Consider the following 23,814-nt stretch of genomic DNA (forward strand, 5'->3'; position numbering starts at 1 on the left):
GAGTCCCTAGCGTCCCAGGTTAGTTTTTTTCTCAGAAAAGTAGCCTTAAGTCAATAAAAGGAGGAACAAAATTATAGCGAACATCCAGTTAAATTATTAAATTAAATCTGTTGTGTCTGAAACACAAAACGGACCGAATTCAAATCTTTTTCATACTTCTATTCCTTATTATCATTATTAGTATAGTACTCAACACAATACTTTAGCACAAATCGAAATAATTAACCTACTCCTATGTATTTATTACTACATTTAACAATTATTTTCGTCCTGTTTTCACAACTACATTCAACAATCCAAAAGGATCATTTTCATTGTTTTTAGGCCTAAATAGTCACATCTATGTAATTTCAACACGAGTCCTAGATAATAATTTCATACTATTTATGTCAGCTTCATCATCCCCTGACGACACATAAAACAATTGAAATGTGTCGAAAATGGATACCAACACGCCAATAAGCCGCTTTGTGTCATCACCACAAATATACCTTATTGAAAAATCAATCATGGGAAAGCCATCTGCATCAACACTGCAAATAAACTCACATTAAAGCCACCTGCATCAATACTGCAAATAAACTTACATTAAGGAATGATTTCGAGTTTACGCGACCAGCGCATATGCCTAACTCATCCAACTTAATCACTGCATCAACAATTCTCATCACAACTAAGTGCTTCAATCACCACAACAGACACATTCCGAACTCATCCAGCACAAGCCTACATCACAACACAAAGCATCAAACACATACTTGAGTACAGCTACCAACCGGCAAACCGAAACAACTTCACAGAACCATAAGTCTCAACAATGGAAATACTACGAAATTAAATAAAGGCCACACCACTTCTGCACATGCATAATAGCAGCCAACCTTAAATTGACGAAATACACTGCTACCACGAAAGCAGAATAAACCGCAGAGAAGAGTTATTGTGACAATGTTATAAGTGAAAAGAAATAAGAAAATACCATTTAAACCCCACACACCATAGCAGTGCTACTATGAATGCAGTAAAAACAGCATATAGAAACAATGGAAGTTGATTAGAAGGAGAATTATATTAATCAAGCTATCCTAAAATATCACACGCATGTAAATGGCTTAAGGCACAATTCACCCAATATGAAGATTAGGTTTCCTGTGGCAAACGCCTTGCGAAAAAGCTCACAATATTTGTAGCCTACAAGCTGTGAAATAAATCATGAAAAGCCAATCAAAATAAAGAAACTACACAAAGACTTGTGAAAAGAAAAGAGAATATGGGAAATAAAACAGACGCAAAACAAGCCTACAAAAAAAAAATCTCAAAAACTACAAAGCAAGATGGCCGAAAAACCGCAAGACAATAGAGCTATAGCTTTTTAAAATCTGATCTCAGCACCAAACGTAATCACCAAAGGACAATTATTACACGCCGAAGCCCAACAAAATATGCTTCACCCGTGTGACTAAGAGAGATGAAAAAGATTTGGGCCTACTACAAATCCAATCGCCATTACCCACAAGATAATAACGGTTATAAGCCGCACACACAGTGTAGCCATGAATGGGACATGTAGAAATATACCCGAAAGACTCCGTGCTCCTGAAAATGCACAAAGACATTTCAAAGAAGCACTAACGACTAGCAACAGCTAGCAAGAAAGAAAAAAGAAAGGAGTCAGAAGAAACACAGACATGAGCTGTGTTTTGACAAAGAGAGCATAATGGAAGAAAAATGAGAAATAGCCAGCCAAATTTTCATGCAGAGAACTGTGTAACCTTAGTCACACCTAACAATAAGAGCATGTTTTTAGTAGAAAAACACAAAGTGTTTGCAGAGTCACTTTACAAGCCCCAACCATAAACGCAACGTATTTCGCAAGTATTCCTAGACAGAAACAAAACATCAATTCGCCAAAAACATTACCTACATACTTTTCAAATATAACCATACAGCGACACGATCACACTTTTTCCAAGGGAAAGGTCCGAGTATGATGGGACGTTGAATAACTCCCACTCTTCGCAACTCGAACAATGACTTCAAAGAAAGTATATATCTGCCGCTGAACTAAAAATCATGCCTCTTAAGCCAACCGCACCTACATACAGTGGCACTCCTTACACATCTATCATAGACATTTTACGGGCTAAGTATCACACGAAGTATACCGCGCGCCTATGTCTCTGAACGCAGTGCACCGCGCTCAGAGCTTATAACAGGGTCTACGTAAAAAAATAAACATGGCATCCCAGACGCCACACATAAGCACTGAGTGTTGGCTTATACTCTCACGCTCAAAACTAATATCATTGATTGTCCGACTCATACGTCAGTGCGTCGCAGTTCCCGAACGCATTTCGAGTACACACAATTTGCCACTAAACACTCCATACCATTATAACAACTCAAAGGATGAGGGAAGGGCAGCCGACAAGCAAGGTCCGACTTGTCGTGATCCCCCAGTTTCAATCTGCAGTATCATGTTACGCTGAAGTCATATAATATAAAAGTCCCTGCGTCCTATTTATGCGCATAACGAGCGTATCCTGTTACCAGATATATTGACCGCCTTACCAATGTAAAAACAAAACAAACAAACAAAAACAAGCCGCATGAATCCTCTAAGAAGACCCACCCAACTTGTCTATTGTACTCCAAAAGTACTCCTTTATCACCACGGATCCCCCTAAATTCATACACCCCCCCCAAAGGCAGCGTATCCACGAGCGTGCACACAAAATACAAGGTTCTTTAACGAATATCCCCTTAGAAAAAACTATCGTAAGATGTGGCTAAGCAACTCACCGTTTTGAGAAGAATTCAAACTCCACAGACAAATAGTCCTCTCCAAGCGGATAGTTAAAACCGTCTGCCGACATACGCCAATTGATGTATAATCTGTGTGGAACACCGTGGATTCAAACCGTGTAAGAACTCAAGCCTTTAGTGAGAATGTTAGAACAAAGGGAGACAGCAAAATCCGAAGGTTGATAAGGTTCATCTCCTTTCTTTATTTGTCGACAAGGAGCATCAAAATGGTTACTGCAGGAGGGTCCAGAAATCGCAGCACCCCGCTACTCTCTAAACAACAGGTTTATATACAGAAGATTTCAAAAACACGCTCCTTAGACAGGGCTCCTCCTCTGCCTCTTTTTCCACCACTCAGGAGCTGATCCGTCGCAGCCGAGCATCGGACCGCTACTGCGCATAATAAACTAGGCCACACAGTACAGGGGAGTCAATTTAGCAATATCTACTTTCAGTACAGAACCATATTTCACAATGAAGTTTTGTTATTAGATTAATACTTTGCACAATATACACTTTAGAATGAATGACACCAGGAATTACATTCTTATTCATCTGTAAACAATAGTTAACTTTAAAGACTTTAATGACACAGTATCCATTCATGTGAATACGTTTTACTTCTCCTGGCTTTTTACCTATATTAAACCTACACAGGCCGTAGTTAAATACTTTTGTTCATTCTAACTTCAGTATATATTTTCACCAAGAGATAATAACATCTTAGTAACATATCTCTGTAGTTTAGCCCAGTATTTTAACTGAGTCTGTAGCTCTGTTCTTAAAACGGGGCTGGGGGAGACAATAGCTCTCACAGACATGTTAAATAGGTCCACATGGTGCCGGGCTTCAAACGAAGTGAATACAATGAGACAAAAGCTTTCTAGTCCAGGTGAAAACACATGCTTCTTTTGTTATCCAAAGTGAGGTGTTGTCTTTGTCACAGAGGCTGTCTTTCCACTGTATATGGCCAGGTATCCCACACCCTTCACCTGTCCTGCATTTTGGGGAACATTGGGCAGACTTCTATATTTTTAACTAATTCTGTGTACTAATTAAATAAGTGGAGTTCTGGCTCATTTTAGGTATGATTATGGCTGGAAGATATACTTCACTCTCTCTCTCTCTCTCTCTCTCTCTCTCTCTCTCTCTTATATGTATATATATATATATATATATATATATATATATATATATGTATATATATATATATATATATATATGTATAATTATTTTCTCTATCTAATTGCTGTATTTTTGTGTTTTAATTTTTATTTTGGTAAGCAGGATGCATTTGGGCGTTACCTTTTGAGAGCTTCTAAGTTCCAACCAATATTTAAAAAACAGCTTCTTAGCTAATCAGCTTTTTCAGATAATTTTGAATATTTTATTTTTGTCCACACTGTTTAGGGGGATGTAAGTTCAATATTTTCACTGCCTGCAACGTTGCCACAGCTGTAATGTAAGGCAGCCTACATGTGGTTACATGTGACAGCTATATTTCATTAGTCTAGAGGGTGGGTGGACCGACCGCAGCAGACCGTGGACCCAAACGTAACATTCAGACCTGCCACATCCAAACTGGACACAAACACTGTTCAGGGGTCTGCCATGAAAATAGTCAAACCAAAAAACCTAAATTGGGCACTACAGCAGTGTTTAACACTTCAAATGTCAATAACTCAGTGACCGTCCACATAGCTGACTGAAAATCTAGTTCTTATGAATGTGCTCTGAAAGCTGCTGGTGGGAACAGTTCTGCACACAATAATGCAGGTGTGTTTACGAACATCTGGGGGGTTCAGTGAGTCAGTGACTGATGGTCAGTTGGGGGCCCCTGAGGGAGGCGGGGCCCATTTAAATTGAAATGGGTGAAACATAAATTATAGGCTGCCTGTGCATGTGACACATTCAGTTGATTGTTTATCAGTTTTATTCAGTTTGATTGATGTGTTTATGAACTTTCAGGCATTCATCATGCGTGACATGACTTCACGCGAGAGGATGAAGCTCTACATGCAGGATGTCTGGAACATGTATGACCTCATTGCCATCCTTCTGTTCATTATTGGTCTCATCTGCAGGTTGGTACACATTATTCATTATTAGATATAGTACTCCAGATTGTGACATAAGCAAGGACGGAAAACAACAACAAAAAACAGTAAATATTGTGTGGGTAATGACTTTGGCATCAGGACCCATAATCGTCATTAATGGAGCTCAAGTGTTCATTAGACTCCAGCACCATGTGATCATATTGGTGTGTGTAATGCTACAACACAATGAAATACGAGGTAAAGATATTAAACATGAGCCTATGGCTGCCTCTGCCTGTGCAGATACACATGCATGGTTTGTCTCTGCCAGTTATACAGTAGTGATTATTGACTAGTTTATATTTGTGATTTATTTATTTAGATTATTCAGCTACTCCACATAGTGCCTTTTGGCCTCCTCTTTTGCTAACTGTCCGTCCGTCCGTCCGTCCGTCAGTCCAGCGTAACTCCCCATATAGACCACGTCCATTTCCGCCTGGCACAATTTGCCACTGTTTTCTTCAAAACACACTTTTTGCAACAACACTGATTTTGTGTTCACTCACACATCGCACACATGATCTCTGTGATCACTTGATCACGACTTATCTGTCAGATGTTTCAGACTCCATTTCGATTGGCTATGATTGGCTTTCAAAGTTAGCGGGAGGGGCCTGTTTTGCACAAAATGCCACAAATCTTGAACACAGCATTCAATTACTGTGAAACTCCCAGTAGGCCAGTGGTGGAAAAAGTACTCAAATGTTTTACTTTAAGTAAAAGTATCAATACTGCAATGTAGAAATACTCTGTTACAAGTAAAAGTCCGGAATTCAAATCTACTTGAGTAAAAGTAACAAAAGTAGTGGCATCAAAATGTATTTAAAGTAAAAAAAAGTAAAAGCACTAAAATGTTTGAAAATAGCAGCTCTACAAGCTCACAACGCGTTGCGATGTGACGCGTTGTGAGCTTTTAGATCGGCTATTTTCAAACAGCCTAGCCTAGGTATAAAATAGGGTTAAAGTGGTCAATGTGTGTTTCATTATATCATAATGTATATAAAGTAATGTATATAAAGTAGGGTTGTAGTACTCGAGACCGCTTTTTGATTTATAAATACTCCTAGCACTCTTATCCGTAACACCCCCACCCTTAAGAAACAAACCACTCTGTTTGTTTACTACATTACATCAAATGTTTGTTTTATACTTTACATCAAAACACAAAAGAAATATATATATAATATTTACAATACTACCTTATTCCAACACTACCCACTTAACCGCCCCACACCCTGGATAGAGCATCAGCCAATACATTTTCTTTCCCCTTTTTGTGCTTAATCTCCAAATTGTACTCTTGAACTATCAAAGCCCATCTCATGAGTCTCTGATTGTGATTGTACATGCGTGACAAGAAAACCAGAGGATTATGGTCTGTGAATACAGTCACGGGTAGAGAACTGCACCCCACATACACCTCAAAAAATTGGAGAGACCACAGCAAAGCTAAAGCTTCCTTCTCAATAGTCGAGTACCTAACCTGGTGCTTATTAAACTTTCGCGAAAAATAGCACACAGGATGGTCCACTCCGTCAAAATCCTCTTGGATAAGGACTGCTCCAGCCCCGACAGCACTCGCATCTACTTCTAGTTTAAAGGGCCGATCGAAATTTGGAGCAGCGAGCACAGGGGCATTGCACATGAGTGATTTGACACTCTCAAATGCATGCTGACAATTAAAATCCCACACAAAATCTGATTTGGGACTAAGCAAGGTAGTGAGAGAATACACGACTGTAGAAAAATTTCTACAAAAACCACGATAATACCCGGCTAATCCTAAAAATCTACGGAGAGCGCGGCGCGTAAGAGGAACAGGATACTCCTTGATAGCAGCGACCTTGGCCTCTAGTGGACGGACTTGGCCTTGACCCACTTGTTTTCCGAGGTATGTGACTGTGGCTTTTCCAAACTCGCATTTGGCAAGATTCAAAGTTAAAGACGCCTGAGCTAAACGCTGAAACACTCGCTCTAACGTTTGCATGTGGTCTGCCCAAGTTGAAGAATACACAATGACATCATCTAGATAGGCATTACAGTTTGGTATGCCCGCTAACACAATGTTTATGAGCCGCTGGAACGTGGCCGGCGCATTGCGCATACCAAAAGCCATAACAGTGTATTGCAAGAAATAGTCAGGTGTTACAAATGCTGAGATCTCAGAAGCACGCTTCGATAATGGCACTTGCCAGTAACCTTTCAACATATCCAACTTGCTCACATAGGAAGCGCTACCCAGATTGTCAATGCAATCTTCCATACGTGGCAAGGGATATGAATCAGGCACAGTTACATTATTCACCTTCCTATAATCAGTGATGAACCTAGGTGAACCATCCGATTTCAATTCGACCAGACAAGGGGAGCTCCAGGCACTTGTGCTGTGTTCCGCTAAACCATGCTTTAACAAATATTCAGCCTCACTTTTCATCATAGCCCGTTTAACCGGGTTGGCACGATATGCGTGCTGCTTAATGGGTTTGGTTTGGGTGACTTCTATGTCATGTTTTAACACCGTGGTTTGGGTGGGAATATCACCAAATAGCGTTGGAAAACCATTAACCAAATGAACCACATCATTACGGTGCGCGTCAGACAGATGAGTGAGGTGAGAAGGCAACGCTCTTACCATCTCAGAATTGGGCAGACGCGCGCTCTGCTGCAGAGTAGGGCGTAATACCAGCCCATCATCAACATCAGAACCAGTAGGTGTATCAGCCACAATCAATGCTGACACACCAGAGCAAACAGGTTTAGAAGGAACAGCACTGGAGTGACCCCTGGAATGATAACACTTTATCATATTAACGTGACACACTCTAGCTTTACGCCTCCTCTCAGGAGTGCTTATGATATAATCCGTGGCACTGAGCTTCTCAAGGACCTCGTATGGCCCTTCAAAACGAGCCGAAAGTGCCGAACCGAGGATAGGCAACAATACCAAAACCTTATCCCCCGGTTGAAAAAGTCGTGCGACCGCCGCTCGGTCATACCGACGCTTCATTCGAATTTGAGAATCAGAGAGCGCATCCTTTGCAAATGAGCAAGCCTGATGAAAACGCTCTCTGAACTGACTAACATAGTCCAGTACATTTTTCCCCGAACCTGGACTAGCAGACATGAATTGTTCTTTTAGAACTTTGAGAGGACCCCGAATAGTGTGGCCAAAAACAAGCTCAGCTGGGCTGAACCCCAATGACTCCTGTACCGCATCACGCGCCGCAAACAATACAAATGGTATTCCCTCATCCCAATTTCGCCCAGTTTCCAAACAGTATTTACGCAACATGGACTTCAGCGTTTGGTGCCACCGTTCCAGGGCCCCCTGGCTCTCTGGATGATACGCGCTGGAGACCTTGTGCGTAATCTGGAGTGATTTTAAGACCTGATTAAACAACCTGGACTGGAAATTGGTTCCTTGATCTGTTTGCAAAAATTTCGGTAAGCCAAAGATGGCAAAAAACTTGTGCAACGCCTTGATAACAGATTTAGCTGTGATGGTGCGCAACGGAATAGCCTCTGGAAACCGGGTAGCTGCACACATGATAGTGAGTAAATATTGGTTACCAGAGGATGTTCTAGGCAGCGGGCCAACACAGTCCACAATCACCCTCTCGAATGGTTCACCTATCACAGGTATTGGATAAAGGGGGGCAGGAGGGATAACCTGGTTAGGCTTCCCTACCAGTTGACACGTGTGACAACTTTGGCAAAACTTTGCAACATCAGATTTCATTCCGGGCCAAAAGAAATGTTTCAGGAGGAGGTTGTACGTTTTGGTGACACCTAAATGACCAGCCCACTTACTCTCATGGGCGACTGATAACACCTGCTGGCGGAAGGCTGTAGGTACAACAATTTGGAATACAGCGCTCCATTCTAACCCTATAGTAGCAAGTGATGTCCATTTACGCATCAATATATCCTGATCAAGGAAATAGCCTACCTGCTCATTCTTAACGGCGTCAGACGTCATCACCTCACTGAAACACTTCCTTAGGCTCGGATCACACTTTTGAGCGGCTGAAAGAGACTTTCGGGTAATCGGCAATTTGGGAACATCACCAGTTTCGGGAACCGGTGTGCTCGGTACTTTGTCCTCTTTTTTCACAGTGCTACTTTTAGCAACATCAGATTTATTCCCCACATTTTCCTCTCTGAAAATTGGTCCAAGAACAGAATCTGACAAATCAACAACATCTCCTACTTTTCGTGCTTGTGCACGCGTAATTACGCACGCTGGGAACACAGTGGGGCGAGACTCAATCAAGCCATCAGGCACATAGTTAGGAGAATCCATTACCTCAAGTGATGGAACCACCTTCCCACCCGCAATATCATTGCCCATTAAGAATGAGATCCCTTGTATGGGCAACTCAGGGCAGACGGCAACAGGAAAAAACCCAGTGATCAATTTAGAATTCACATGTACCTGGTGTAATGCCCTTGGAACATACCCCATCTCTATGCCACGTAGCACAGTGCTGTAGCCACATGAGGTTTGATCAGTAAGTGGCAACACACCAGCCAGGATGATAGATTGTGAACCCCCTGTGTCGCGTAAAATGCGCACTGGCTGCTGATCATTAGCTTCCCCTGTCAGCGACACAAACCCATCAAAAGTGAAAGGTGCAAAACATGCATCAGGATTCTCACACATCTCCATGGAACCAGGTTCTGTTTTAATCAACCCCATGCCTTGTGGCTGACCTGCACTTTGAGAAGACTGCTGCTGAGTCCCCCCACGTTTTAACTGCAAACAATTTGCAATGACATGTCCAGATTTGTGGCAATAATAACACTCCCGGTCATCCTTACGCGGGGGTGGTGACTTGGAAGTATTATTATTAGCCGTAGAATTGAATCGAGGAGTATAAGTTTTCTCACTATGAGATGACGAGAACACAGTCTTGTGCGTGAGAACAAACTCATCTGCCAGAGTTGACGCTTTACAAAGTGACTCCACCTTCTGCTCATTTAGATACACCACAATGCGCTCGGGCACACATTTCTTGAACTCTTCAAGTAGAATTAACTCCCGCAGTGCATCAAAATCATTAACCTTACAGGAGGTGCACCATTTATCAAAGAGAATGCCTTTCTCTCGGCCAAACTCAACAAATGTTTGGTTAGATTTCTTGTGGTTTCTAAATTTCTGCCTATAGGCCTCAGGCACCAACTCGTATGCTTTTAGAATAGCTGCCTTAACAGAGTCATAATTCAGACTATCATCTAGAGGGAGAGCTGACACCACATCTCGAGCTTTGCCTTGAATTTTGCATTGAAGTAACAATGCCCAAACCTCTTTGGGCCATTTAAGTGCAGAGGCAATGCGCTCAAATGCACTAAAATAGCAATCCACCTCAGCCTCACGGAAAGTCGGCACCAACGCAACATGCTTAGAAACATCAAGGGTAGATGGAAAAGCGGAAGGAATATTCAAAGAAGATGCACCTGACTTAGATTGGGACCCTCTCAGAGCACCCACCTCAAGCTCCTTCATGCGCAAGGCAGTGTCTGCCTCTATTTCCAGCTTTCTTATTTTTAGCTGGTGCTCGAGCTGTGCTTGACGCATCTGCACTTTCTCATAAGAATCCACTTTGATTTGTGCAATACGGACGGTCACGTCATCTTTAGACCCATCTGGATCGGGCAGGGAGGGAGAATCACCACCCCCACCTGCCTGTGGCTGTGCCTCAGCATTGTCCGCTGGGGCACCAGCACCACTATGCACAGTGAGCTCTTTTAACGCATCGGCTTCGTCAGACAACATGGGCAACACAACCAGAATATCCCTCTCCACCAATCCAGCCACCACCAGAGTTTTAAGCTCCTCTTTACCTGCCGATTTAGACACCGTGATTTTGAAATGAAACGCTATATTGTGCAAGTCCTCTTTGCGACAATTATCAATTGCTTCCAATGATGGATTTTCAAGAAACTTATCGAGATTAAATGGAGCCATCCCTCTAATCCTATAGTCTAACAAACTTTACACAACCGTATGCCACTTGACTACTTACTTTGAGGAGAACAAAAACTTAAATTAACAGCTCAGGTTCAATAAAGCTGACGAGCCCCCATTATGTTACGACCCACCGGGTCTAGGGGAGTAGGAACGCAACAAGGCAAGATGGTTCAAGCCAAACTTAAGCTTTTATTAACAGCAATCAGAAGTATGGCATACAATTAGTGCAAAAGTAATGAATAAACAGTGCTACCAGTGCTGCTGAGTGATCAGGGCGCGGACAGGAACCAAAGCAAAGAAACAAATATAAGACAAAAGATCGCTTTCCTAAACTCTGAAATAACCCCCAACTCTGACTTCCTAACTTAGTAATAAACAAGTACCAAAGAAAACCTAACTATCTGGCTACCCTACTCTTACTATCAAACAAATACAAGGTGAATGGAACCTGCCCTCTACCTGGTGCTAAACAGTGGAATAGAAATAAATACTAGATTAGTAGATTTTGAGTCTTGTCTCGGTCTCGCCCATAATTTGACTCGGTCTTGTCTCGGTCTCGCCCATAATTTCACTCGGTCTTGACTCGGACTCGGACTAAGGGACTCGGGACTCTACCCCCACCGAGTCCACTCGAGTCCAAGACCAAGTCACTACAATGCAATGAAATAATTTTATTATACCCATATTATGAGGAGCCTATTCACATTAACATTCTAAGAGAGCTGTCTGGCGCTTATGGACAGCTGTCTTGGAGCGCATCATCTCGTGGTTGACAGCGCAGCAGCAGAACACATTTTGCCATGTCCCTCTAGTTTATATTATTTTTAAATTATTTCCATTAACAGCGCAAGCTTTCCAGGTGTTTATTTATTTATTTATTGTGTGTTCACTGTGTAGCCTGTGGTTGTTTTAATAAACGAGATTCTCTAAAGATGGTTAGAGAGGGCTTGCCTTTCAGTAAGGTTTCCTTGCGCACATTATTGATTGCCAGTGGCTGACAGTGCGTGTGCGCATCTAATCACAAAACCCGACGCTTGATCAACAGAAAAATATAGATTAATACATTTGACAAAATACAGCGAAATCCCAAAATTATTAGAGTCTTAATATCCAGTAAGCAATAGAAATGAACTGCAAACAAATTCAAAGTTATAGGCTATCAATATCACACAAAAGTAGAGAGAAGCTGTGATCTCACCTCACAAACAAATGGACAAGAAATAAATAATCCTTTTGCAAACAACATCCATGTTCTGTTTGTTTGTCAACAATGATCTAAATGGAAAGTTTATTTCAGCTATGTGACAGTTTGACATAGTTTGAGCCATTTTTGCTGTCCAGTACAGTCCTCGTTTAAGTTCATTGCCTTCACCTGTTGTTCTGCTGTGCGCAACAGGGCATATGTCCGCCAGGCCAGGTTTACCTACCCAGGCGATGAAATTCATAGGCAGTCATAGTAGCCAATTAGAATGAAATATGCTAAAACTGACTCATGTACTGATACAGAACCGTCGCTGTTGGGTGGAAACCTTGTATGTTCCTTTTTTTTTATTATTATTTAAAAACTGATGAAAATAGCCAATCTACAAGCTTTTTATTAATAATTAAGAAATATTATATTTTAAATAGTGCAAAATCAACTAAAGTCATTGTTAGTGCAAGTTCAATCACATTTAATTTGAATGAAAATAATTTGTGGGAAAATACATACAATCTGTGAATCTAATGTGATTCATATGACCTACTTCAGTGAAGTCCAGGGCTGAATGTGACAAATATTGAGACCAATATAACTTAGTACAAATATTGGTCATTTGCCAATATGGGTTATATTACACAGATAGTTATACTATTCTTGTACTATATTAAAATAAAATCATCCTTAACATTCAAATAAAATTCATTATGTCTGTGGCATTTGGCCTTTGTGCCCTAAAAAAATGACAAAAGGCCAAGTGGCCTTGCCCCTGGCCTAAAATGATGAAATTCCAGGCCTGGTCTGCTCACAATGCGTCATGGGACGCATTGTGAGCTTGTAGATCTGCTTTTTTTAAAATATATATATATAACTACTGTAGCCTGTTATTATGACGTTTACATATTTTAAAACTGAAGATGCAAACGCATATTGAATGACAGTGCGTTTAAATCGAATGTCTCACCAGTGTTTGAAACACTGATTCATTGCTGGGGTGTGAGACTTAGTCATTGATTGGTCAATAACTTTACCATTCACATGTAATTCAGTCATTAAAGTAGCACATATCGATGTGCTATGTAATGATGGCTCCTTGTCATTAAAGGGGAGTAGTTTTCATTGTTCACATGTCTGTAAGGAACATTAATGTGTAATGATGATAATGGCTCATTGGTCAATTTGGTCATTGTTGTTTGGTCTAGGTTTACCATTGAGATGTAATTAATTCAGTAAAAATAACTAGATAGCTAATTGCTCTGCCATTCATTAAAAGATGCAAATAATTTTTTAAATGTCAAAATAAAAACAAAACAAAACTAGAAAAAGTGCTCCTCGGAGCACAGGTCTCCGCCAGGTCAGGTAGGTTATTGTGGCTTCCTGGTGGCACTATAACAGGCCAATGTGAAAAGGGCGGCATTTCTTCCTCTCTAGTGGGAATGTGTGTCACGGAAATCGCACGCTGCGTTCATGATTTGAGGCATTTTGTTCCAAATTGACCTATCCTGCAAACTTTGGAAGCTAATGTTAGCAAATTAGGATGCAATATGAAATATCGGACACATCCGTCTTGATCACATGACTATAGAGATACTGTGTACTGATTTGCGTGATTTTTGGACAGAATCTGAAGGAGTAATAGCAACAAATTTGTTTTACAAAAGTCAGCCTCCTGGTGGCGCTCTAACAGGCAGATGTGAAAAATGCAGGGCAAAGGTTTTTCCTTGGCCTCTAGGGAGTGTGCAAAGTTTCCTGTGGCCTGTCATAGCGCCACCATGAGGCTGATTTGAACATTTTCTAAAAAAAAAAAAAAAAAAAAAAAAAAAATCTGGTCTCGGTCTCGACTCGGTCTCGCCTCCGGTCGGTCTCGGCCTCGACTCGGTCTCGCCTCCCGTCGGTCTCGGTCTTGACTCGGACTCGACCCCCTCCCTGGCCTCAGGGAGGGGGTACCTAAATGTAGTGGAGTAAAAGTACAATATTTGCCTCTGAGATGTAGTGGAGTAGAAGTAAAAGTATTGGAAATTGGAAATACTCAAGTAAAGTACAAATACCTCAAAATTGTACTTAAGTACAGTACTTAAGTAAATGTACTTAGTTACTTTCCACCACTGCAGTAGGCCAAGGAAGAAACTCCACACCTTTCTCAAAATGGCCTCTTGTTGGTGCTACCTATAACTCTTGAACCGTAGGTCGTACAATAAAAAAGGACCCATTGGTCCTTTGTGCCAGACTAGATTGTCCACTATTTTGTGTTTTCTTCAAAACAGACTTTTTTCTCCAACTCCCACATCTTTTGCCCAAAACTCACACAAATCGGTAGATATTTAAATCTGAAGTCATGTGAGTAAGATGTATCAGTCACGTTTCTCATATACCATTCCAGTTGTCTATAACTGTCTCCCAAAGTTTGCAGGCTCTATGGCAACCTGAATTGGCAATGAAAATACTTTTTTCGTTCTAGTCACTAAATTTGACTTTCGTTCTAAAATTCATGTTGGTATTTCAGTGTTAAATATAGTCTGCATGCATGGACCACAGAAGTGACACTGCCATCTACTCGATCACATTCGTAGAAACATGCCTATAATGCCTGTCCATTAACACCATGAAATAAATAGAGAACTAAGAGAAATGCCGGAACAGTCATGATAATCTTGAAATCCTAAAAATAGGAGTTTGGTTAAAATGAGTTAAAATGTATTTATTCTGCTCGTGTGCTTCAGGATGTTTGAGCGGTCCTATGACGTTGGGCGATGTGTCCTGTGTATCGACTACATGGTCTTCACACTCCGTCTCATTCACTTCTTCGCCGTTCACAAAGAGATGGGACCAAAAATCATCATTGTTGGCAAGATGGTAAGATATAAGACAGATTTTAATGTTATTTTGTCACGCTGTGAGGGTCGCATTGGTCACTGATATCATAATGAACACTAGCCCTGTTTGTGACGTCTCCCTCCTCTCGAGCTCCGGGATGAGGTCCTGATGTGTCAAGCTCTGCATGGCGGAGGGAAGACAATGTCCAATTCTTACCTTTTTCTGAACATCGATTTCAAAATGTAAATGTAGTCCAGCAATTCTACAGATGTCTGTTTAGTTGTATTTCTGAAAAGGAAGAGGTTATTGATCGGTTATAACACACTTTTAAATGGCTCATTTAGTCACTACGGTATGTGCTTTGATTTTAAGACCTAAAGGAAGTTGCTGACCCATCGGCAGCAGTACTCTCACCCCAGGTCGTTTGTTGAACATCTTTTTTCTCCTAATTAACCTCTCTCTTCACATCCTTGTACATAGATGATGAGTAAAAAAGTAGATGAGTCAAAGTCATTAGCACAAGTCAAAACACACAGGGAGAAGTCGACGAGCTGTGTATTATTTTTTGTTATCGTTGTCTGTGTGTGTGTGTGTGTGTACGGTATGCAAACTGTAAGTAGGATTGGTTATTCGTCAAAGACAGGAGTGATTCTTCCTTCTTCCAACTAGCAGTGTTATGCTAATTTAGTTTTTCAATGTATCGTCCACAGTTCTAATTTAGTTTTTCAATGTGACGTCGACAGTTCTCAGATAGCATTTAAAACATTACTAAGAAGCCTTTAATATGTAGAGGAGGTGTAGCCTGGCTCCACCCCCTGAATCGTTTGCCTCGCATTCAGGGTCTGGTGACGCTGTCGAAGGCGGGTGTTTCTCGGTTGAAAATCTGTACGACAAATCGAGATCGGGATAATCCAGTATGAACCAATCGCCAAAGAGTCTTTGAAAAAAAAACTTTGGCCACGCCCCCATGGCCAAAGCCCCCATCTCACGCCCCCATGGCCAACGCCCCCATCTCAGAAATCGGCTGCATTGAGAGGGCTTTCAGACTGAATAATGGAGTGAAACAAAATGAAAATTCAGGCTGAGTGTCAGGCTAGAGGAGGTGTGCTCTGTGACAGCTGAACTGCACTCTTTTATCACTCTTAAAAAATAGTGTAAAATAGCTAAAATAGCCGATCTACAAGCTGGTAGATCGGCTATATTCAAAATGTTTGTGCGACACTCTTGTAATATTGAAGTAGGGCCTTAAAGGACGACTTAACCGATTTTCAACCTATCTTCATATAATTGGTCCTCACTAATACTCATGATAAAATGGTACAATGTTTTTCTACTCGGTCTGTGTCTCAGAGGAGGGCTGTGGACAGTTCAGAGTCCCGTCTACCAGTGACATCATCAATGGGGAATCCAAGCTAATAGAAACTGTAGGCTTTCTATTCCTGGAAAGTTGCAATGCAATAAAAGAAGCCATTGTTCTCGTGTTAATAAAAATCTAAATAAAAAATGTGAAATCTTGTTGGAAAGAAATTCATGCCTAACGATGATGTCACTGGTAGACGGGTTTCTGGACTGTCCACAGCCCTCCTCTGAGACACAGACCAAGTAGAATATTTTTTTACCATTTTATCATGAGTATTAGTGAGGACCAATTATATGAAGATAGGTTGAAAATCGGTGAAGTCGTCCTTTAATTTATGAAAAAATCATAAAAAGTTTAAATATAAACTTTTCTATAGTTTATATAAAAAAATATAAACTATATTTACGATATTAAAAGTTTGTTTCAACCCATCAATATTTGTTAAAGGATTTGACATTTCCACCGGTCCGTCCTCAGCCAGAGCTGGACACAGTGGGACCTCATCCTGGAGCTAGAGTGTAGGAAAGGGATAAATAAACACTAAATGTCTTGTTTCTGTTCAGATGAAAGATGTCTTCTCATTCCTCTTCTTCCTGGGGGTGTGGATAGTGGCATACGGAGTAGCCAATCAGGCGCTGCTCTATCCCTACGACCCCAACCCAGAACGTATCATCCATCGAGTGTTCTACAGACCTTACCTGCACATCTATGGACCTGTTGATGATGAGGATGGTGTGTGTGTGTGTGTGTGTGTGTGTGTGTGTGTGTGTGTGTGTGTGTGTGTGTGTGTGTGTGTGTGTGTGTGTGTGTGTGTGTGTGTGTGTGTGTTCGGTTACCACAGCTCTATAGCAATGATTACTGTCACAATATAGAGATTTCACTTTTTAACTAAAAACATTTTGTTTTAACTATATATTGTATAAATCACTTACAATACCTTTAAAATGCCATGGACCATAAACTTATCTTATGTGTAAGTTGAGAGACTGTTGAAATATTCGACCATTTAATGTATTATTATTATTATTATTATTATTATTATTATTATTATTATTATTATTATTATTATTATTGTTAATATTATTATTATTATTATTGTTAATATTGTTAATATTGTTATTTTAATTCAAGTGGGATTAGACTGCACTAACATCACGGAACTGATAGAGGGCGGTGCTGAGCCATGCAGGAGCGTGAACAACAACTGGCTGGTGATCATTCTGCTGGTGCTTTTCCTGCTGGTCACCAACATACTGCTCATCAACCTGCTCATCGCCATGCTCACGTAGGAACCCTGTTGTACCTGTTAGCCACCTTCCTTCTGTCTGTCTGTGACTCCATTAATGTTACTCTGTCTCTCTTTACTGAACTCAGCTCTTCTCTCCTCTCATCATCTCATTAGTGTGGTCCACAGTAACCTTGTAGGCATGTATAATGTCCTTATATGACTCATCATTGCACCATAAATGAAAACCTTAACTTGCCATCTCCCACAGTAAGACGACAGCAGCACTGGTTGCAGTTCATTTTTAAATGTATCTACTTTGATTACAAACAGTATCTCAAACAGTATACGGATCATTTTACTTCTAGACACCAACGGAGACATTGTGCACAAGTTTACTTTGATGTTCCAAAAGTATCTAATTCAGTTTCCAAAAAATCCTTTAGGTTTTAAGCTCCTTCTGACTGGAACAACCTACCTGTTCATATTCGGTCAATATCATCTCCTCAATTGTTTAAAACGGCGCTGTCCTCTGACCTTGAGACTACCTGTTCATGTTTTCACTAATTATCAGTACTAGACCATACCCATAGGGGGATATGAGCATCCAAAGTGTGCAGTTTGGCTTATTCGCTGTAAACAGACAGTTAATCAGGGATGGAAAGTGACTTTGTACTCTGTAGTGTGTACACACACACACGCGCACATCCCGTCGCCGCGTCGTGGAGCCACAGAACACACACAAACACCCGCGCATATAAAGATGTAACAACTGGAGCCGTCCCCCGTCGCCAACACACACACACACGCGAGCCGTCACGTGCGCGTACACACACACACACACACACACACACACACACACACACACACACACACACACACACACACACACACCACGGTACATCCTCATGCGGCCAGAGCCGTCCCCCATTGCGAACACACACACTCACGGCCGTCGCGCGAACACAAATAATGTACATTCTGACAGGTGCCTCCCCAACGTGCATGCGCATGTACGTGTCCATGCATACACAGCCGCGGACCCGAGTTGTGGTGCGATCTACTCCCCCCCCCCTCCCCCCTCCCACACACACACACACACAAACGCGCACACACACACAAACGCACACGCGCACACACACACACACCGCCCAGCACCAGTCCGTGATGGAAACCTGTGGTGTAGCTCTTAAAAACAAAACACCATATATGATGAACGCAAGATCCAATCAACCCCAAATATGTTCCAATCAACAGTTTGTTGTTTTGTCCAGTGTTGGGCAGTAACAAATTAATAATAATATATTACTGCAATATTATTACTTTTCCCAGTAACGAGTAAAGTAAGGTATTAGTCTGCCAATAGAGTAATATTATACCATATTACTCCGACAAAAAAAGCCTCGTTACTCGTTACTGATGACGAGCGTCATTTATTTTAGCTCATTCATTCATTTAATATGTACTCTCTGCGTCTCTCGTAGAGGCAAGTTGTCGCACCATGCAAAAATAGAGCAGATCTACAAGCTATCAACCTACGTCAACAGAGATGCTTTTTAGCTTGCAGATCAGTTCTTTTTAGCACGCAGCCTGCGCACAGTTATGACGTAGCGCATGACCCGTATGCGACCGCTGCGTCGTGTATTTCTCCTTTTTAACTTCAAAAAGCTCTCAAACTTCTATTTTGAGGCACGGAATTTACTTACAAGATATCTTTCGGATAGAATTTAGTTGTTTAACTGGTCAATTAATCATGACAGAGCCTATTTAAAAACCCTAACGGGTCCATTTGGTTCCATTTGTACACTCTTAAATTGACATAGATTTTACAACATAAATTGCGGTCCAAGTGATAGAAATGCCATTAAATGGGGGTCTGTAGCCCTAATCCATGTCAAACTGGTGATCCTTGAAATTAAAATGGTTGAGAATCACTGCTAGAGCCGTAAAAAATCTTCTCTTATGGGGGTCCCTGGCATATCTTTTGAAATGGGGGTCCACGGGCTAATACGTGTCAATTTGGGGGTCCTTGACATGAAAAAGTTTGAGAACCACTGCTCTATATCTCCTCTCCTCTCTCCTCCCCCCCTTGCACTTTGGCTGATTAATATTGACTGCAGTGTAAGATATGTTGAAAAGGTTAAGAAATGTTACTTAATTGTTTCAGTTTTTGAGAGGCTGCAGCCAGTGTGTGCAGTTCAGATTGATGTTGTTCCTGTAAGGATAATTATTGTTCCAATTCCAAATATGGAATTTGTAGCAGCAAAATACTTAAAAGGATAAAGACTGTTGACTGTTTTCTATTGTTCCATTAAATTGGATTCAGTTCTAAAAGGCTAAAAGCTGTACACATCTTTTCTTTTGCGGGGGGCGGGCGCAGAGAAAGTAATATATAGTAATACGTAATATATTACTCTTGATTCCAAGTAATAAGTAATATAATATTATTACTTTTCAAATGAGTAATAAGTAACGTATTACTCTCCTAAGTAATATTATTGCCCAACACTGGTTTTGTTCCTTCAACCCTCCATGCAGCAAGACCTTTGAGACGGTGCAGGAGAAGAGCGGCCACTACTGGAAGTTCCAGCATTACAACCTCATCATGGAGTACCAGTCCCGTCCTGTTTTGGCTCCTCCGTTCATCTTCCTCTCCCACCTTCATCTCTTCTTCTCTTTTTTAAAGAAGAAAATCCCCAGGGAGTCTTCCAGCACAGCCAACAGGGGTCAGACGTTTGGTCAGTATTTGATTTAGATCAAATAAAACAGAATAAAACACATGTTATCTTTAGTAAAAGGTTATAGTGTGATTTGACCACTGGGTGAAGTCTAGATCAAAAGATAATCATTGACAACTGTCTATTTTATTGTGAGCGCCTGAATGAATGAATGAATGAATGAATGAATGAATGAATGAATGAATGAATGTATGAATGAATGAATGGATGAATGAATGGAAGGATGAATGAATGAATGTATTAATTAATTAATGTACAGGTTAAAATGACGCATAAATCATGAGTCGTTCCCGAGGATTTTTTGTGACAACTGGTCTTTTGTACATCATTATTTGTGTAACTGTGCTTTTAGTACAGCATCTACCAAATATTACATTGATTATTAATCAATTGATTAATTGATTGATTAATCAATAAATAGATTGTTTGAATTGTTTACATTGTCTACAGGCCCAACCTCAGCTCACAGCTGCTGAGATACTGTGTAAATTATGTTGATGTGCATGATAATAATTTAACCATTTTCCCCAATGATTAGAGGAGGAGAGGAGGGCGTTCTGTGTTAAGTGGTGGGAGACCGATCAGAAGCAGGAGTTCCTCAAAGCCCAGAGTGAGACAGAGAGAAGCTGTGACTCTGAGAGGATCAAGCAGATTTCTGACAAGTAAGATGATAATGACCAGAGGTGGACACTAACAAAGTACATTTACTTGAGTACTGTACTTTACTTGAGTATTTGTATTTTTGGATAAGACTTTCGCTGCACGAGACAAATATTGTACTTTTGACTCCACTGCATTTCTAAGACAGTAGAAAGCAGTGGTGTAACTAAGTATATTTACTCAAGTACTGTACTTAAGTACAATTTTGAGGTACTTTTACTTTACAAGAGTATTTCCAACAGTACCGCGGGAAGTAGGGGTGCGGGGGGTGCGGCCACCCACCCTCCCGAACTGAATAAACTGAATTTAGGTGACCAAAACCCCCCAAAACCCGACCAAAACTGAGAGAAAAAAAAGCTCACAATGTGTCGCATAGTGAGCTTGTAGATCTGCTATTTTCAAACATTTTAGTACTTTTACTTTTGGTACTTTAAGGAAGTACATTTAAGTACATTTTGATACCAATACTTTTGTACTTTTACTCAAGTAAATGTTTTATTCCTGACGTTTACTTGTAACGGAGTACTTCTACAGTGCAGTATTGATACTTTTACTTAAGTAAAACATTTGAGTACTTTTTCCACCACTGTAAAAAGTACACTTCTGTCTCGTTTCGGCTGGCGGTCCAGCCCCGCACCTCATCCACACCTTTTGGCCGCACAAAGCCTCTCACGGCCCAGAACCCAAAATATCTCCTGCAAACTTCATATCTCACAGCAAACTATAAACATGTTGTGAAGTCCTGGTGGAGAGAAACAGTCCTCACTTTAGTCTACTGAAACATACACTAGTACTCCATTACTTTATCTTAAGTACACATTTGTAGTAATATTTGACCAGGAGTATTTATACTTTATACTCGAGTACTGGAGTTGAGTTTTACTTTGTCCTAAAACTGCAACACTGAAATGTGTCTGTGTTGTGTTGTGTTGTGTTGTGTTGTGTTGTGTTGTGTTGTGTTGTAATTGTGTTGTGTTGTAATTGTGTTGTGTTGTGGTGTGGTGTGGTGTGTTGTATTGTAATTGTGTTGTGTTGTGTTGTATTGTATTGTATTGTATTGTATTGTATTGTATTGTATTGTGTTGTGTTGTGTTGTGTTGTGTTGTGTTGTGTTGTATTGTATTGTATTGTATTGTATTGTATTGTGTTGTAATTGTATTGTATTGTGTTGTGTTGTGTGTATTTCCACAGTGTGGACACTGTGCTGATGAAACAAGTGACTGACAGCACAGACATTAACCAGAGGATTCAGCAGATGACTGACAGGTGAGATATTAAATAATAAATACTTTGTGATTTCACTTCATGTTAATAATTACATTCATCATAAACCTGCACCTTGCAGGAACTGTGTGTGTGTGTGTGTGTGTGTGTGTGTGTGTGTGTGTGTGTGTGTGTGTGTGTGTGTGTGTGTGTGTGTGTGTGTGTGTGTGTGTGTGTGTGTGTGTGTGTGTGTGAACAGTGTGCAGAAACAAGTGACAGAAACCATTGACCAGAGGATTCAGCAGATGACTGACAGGTGAGATGACAATGACCTCATGTCAATCACTAAAGATCCTGACAGATGATCTGTCGCCTCACAGCTAGAAAGTCCTGGGTTCGATTCACGCCGGGGACGCTGTGGGCGCTGGGGGCGTGTCTTCTCCTCCGCGTCATCAGCGCCCATACCCTAGGTGGGGTTGGTGAAAGGGCCTTTCTGTGTGGAGTTTGCATGTTCTCCCCGTGTCTCCTAGGGTAGTTAATACCCTCACTAAAAACATGTAGTAATCCTGGTCAGCATCGGCCGGTCAGCGCGGGCACTCGCGCCTGGAGGCGCGAGGGCGCGCTTCCTCGGCCTCAAGCTCCACTTGTCGGCGCGCCTCCGTCGTGGACAAGCGTGTGCGTGTGCACGCGTGTTCAGCGTTCCCCTAGCGTAGCTTCCTGGTTGCTATGTGGGGGGGAACAACAAAAGACAGGTCCCCGTCGGCACATCAAAGCCCCGCCTCTCCGCGTTCTCCTTCTCCTCCTCGGAGGAGGAGGAGGACGGTTTATTTCGCGAGGAGGAGCTCCTCCTCGCGAAATAAACCGTCCTCCTTCTCAGAAGGAGGACGGTTTATTTCGCGAGGAGGAGCTCCTCCTCGCCTCACGTAATAAACCCCCGCCTCGCAGTGCCGCGTCCTCCTTCTCCTCCTCCTCCTCGCGAGCCTCGCTAATAAACCCTATCTCGAAAAGCCCCGCCTCGCCCCGAAGCCCCGTGCCTAAAAACGAGCGCTCTGTCTTCAATCTACCTGGTTCTCCATTCACCCTGTGACATATATATATATACCTGTCAGTCAGATGACTGACAGGTGAGATAATAAATACTTTGTGATTTAACTTCATGTCAATAATTAAATTCATCATAAACCTGCACCTTGTAAGCAATACATGTACTGAACTCTGTGTGTGTGTGTGTGTGTGTGTGTGTGTGTGTGTGTGTGTGTGTGTGTGTGTGTGTGTGTGTGTGTAACAGAGTGGACAGTAAGCTGCAACAGCAGACAGGAACCATTGACCAGAGGATTGAGATGATGACTGACAGGTGAGATGACATTACATTACAGTCATTTAGCAGACACTTTTATCCAAAGCGACTTACAATAAGTGCATTCAACATAGGTAGGGAACGAAAACTACTAATCACCAGAAGTCTGAAGTGCATTCTCTTCTAAAACAAGCAACTAAGAGTATACAGTACCTAGCGCTAAAGTAAAAGTGCAATATATCAGCTACCTACTGTCTTAAACAGATGAGACAAATAGCTAAATCAAATGAGCAAGAGCTAAAACAAATAAGTGTATCAAATAAACAAGATCCAATAAAACAATAAAACAAGAGTAATCATCATCTAATGAGATGCAGCAGCTTCCACAATGTGTCTATTCTGTACATTCTTTACATGTATGTGTGTTACTTCAACATCAATTAA

General features: G+C 41.2%; 1 protein-coding gene across 1 annotated transcript in view; it reads left to right on the forward strand.

Annotated features, from left to right (window-relative positions):
- The window catches only part of LOC308105228 (transient receptor potential cation channel subfamily M member 5-like), a gene marked incomplete at its 5' end in the record, with an annotated part of 71,636 nt that overhangs the window by 45,292 nt on the left and 2,530 nt on the right, over positions 1-23,814 (forward strand). The window contains 9 exons of the mRNA XM_080455864.1: positions 4,774-4,889; positions 14,794-14,926; positions 16,811-16,979; positions 17,379-17,532; positions 20,011-20,210; positions 20,749-20,872; positions 22,062-22,136; positions 22,333-22,389; positions 23,362-23,427. Of these exons, the coding sequence (XP_080311990.1) occupies positions 4,774-4,889; positions 14,794-14,926; positions 16,811-16,979; positions 17,379-17,532; positions 20,011-20,210; positions 20,749-20,872; positions 22,062-22,136; positions 22,333-22,389; positions 23,362-23,427 (1,094 nt within the window). The remainder of the gene's footprint in view (positions 1-4,773; positions 4,890-14,793; positions 14,927-16,810; positions 16,980-17,378; positions 17,533-20,010; positions 20,211-20,748; positions 20,873-22,061; positions 22,137-22,332; positions 22,390-23,361; positions 23,428-23,814) is intronic.

The sequence above is a fragment of the Gymnoscopelus braueri genome (genome assembly GCF_963280865.1).
Source record: "Gymnoscopelus braueri genome assembly, chromosome: 17".
Taxonomy (NCBI): Eukaryota; Metazoa; Chordata; class Actinopteri; order Myctophiformes; family Myctophidae; genus Gymnoscopelus; species Gymnoscopelus braueri.